We start from the raw sequence: 1,048 nt of genomic DNA, 5'->3' as shown, positions 1-1,048 counted from the left end.
GGAGGAGGAGGAAGAGGAGGAAGGGGAGGAGGAGGAAGAGGAGAGGGGAGGAGGGGAGGGGAGGAAGAGGAGGAGGAGGCTTAAGAGAGATAGAGAAGGTAAGTAAAAGGTAGATTCATGAAGATTATGATAGGTATTATATTATACTCACCTTTACGTATTACTGTGTTGTGTTCCCCAGTAATGTAGTTTCCGGAATCTTCCACTGGATTTTGCCAGTGAGCGACCAAAAATATAGAAAAGAATGGTATGATTAATCTGAAGGAATTAATGGTGGGAGGTTTAATAAAAAGGGCGTTGTTGGGCGGTTATGTTGGTAATAATTAACAAAATTGTAAAACAGTAACAACATTCGACTTGAAATAATCGTTGAGATGATATATATGTGCATACATTCACACAGACACAACATATATATGTATATATATATGTGCATATATACACATATATACACATGCACGTGTATGTACGCTTGAGTGTATATACGTATATATAAAGACTGGTGTTAAGAAGCCTGCTGAGGGTTGGGTGCAATGCAGGCAAATGTGAAAGAAAAATAGCTTTAATCATCACGACCTTCATTAATATCAACCACATTATTTTACCATTATCTTCGTTACAATCATTGACTTAAACTAATGGTCTAATTAGAATTATCTCCCTTGCTGTTTGGTTTTTAGATATATGATACAAAATACAGGGTTAATTTTTCTATTAATTACATATAAAATCTCACGTAATAGATGAATTTTTTCAGCTCATCATTTTAGCTGCATGACACCGTATTTCTATTTAGGATACAGAACACTTCTGAGACGTACTTTTTCCCTCAAACATAATGCTCAAAATACAAACGCTTAGTGGGAGACTTTCTAACAACAACTCCAATATTTTAGAATCGGATGTTTTATACACACATAAACACATAGCTATACACAGACATTACAGACATTATGCATATGTGTGTCTGTATGCGCGTGTATACATACATGCATATACATTCATACATACATACATACATACATATATATATATATATATATATATA

At 34.4% G+C, this 1,048-nt stretch overlaps 1 protein-coding gene across 1 annotated transcript in view; it reads right to left on the bottom strand.

The window, feature by feature from the left end:
* The window catches only part of LOC106881857 (transcription factor AP-2-beta), a 426,522-nt gene that overhangs the window by 32,568 nt on the left and 392,906 nt on the right, over nucleotides 1-1,048 (bottom strand). Inside the window, exon 4 of the mRNA XM_052969446.1 lies at nucleotides 152-228. Coding sequence (XP_052825406.1) covers nucleotides 152-228 — 77 coding nt within the window. The remainder of the gene's footprint in view (nucleotides 1-151; nucleotides 229-1,048) is intronic.

Source organism: Octopus bimaculoides, chromosome 7 (assembly GCF_001194135.2).
Source record: "Octopus bimaculoides isolate UCB-OBI-ISO-001 chromosome 7, ASM119413v2, whole genome shotgun sequence".
Lineage (NCBI taxonomy): Eukaryota > Metazoa > Mollusca > Cephalopoda > Octopoda > Octopodidae > Octopus > Octopus bimaculoides.
The sequence above is the reverse complement of the archived record's forward strand: the minus strand, read 5'-3'. Positions and strand labels throughout refer to the sequence as shown.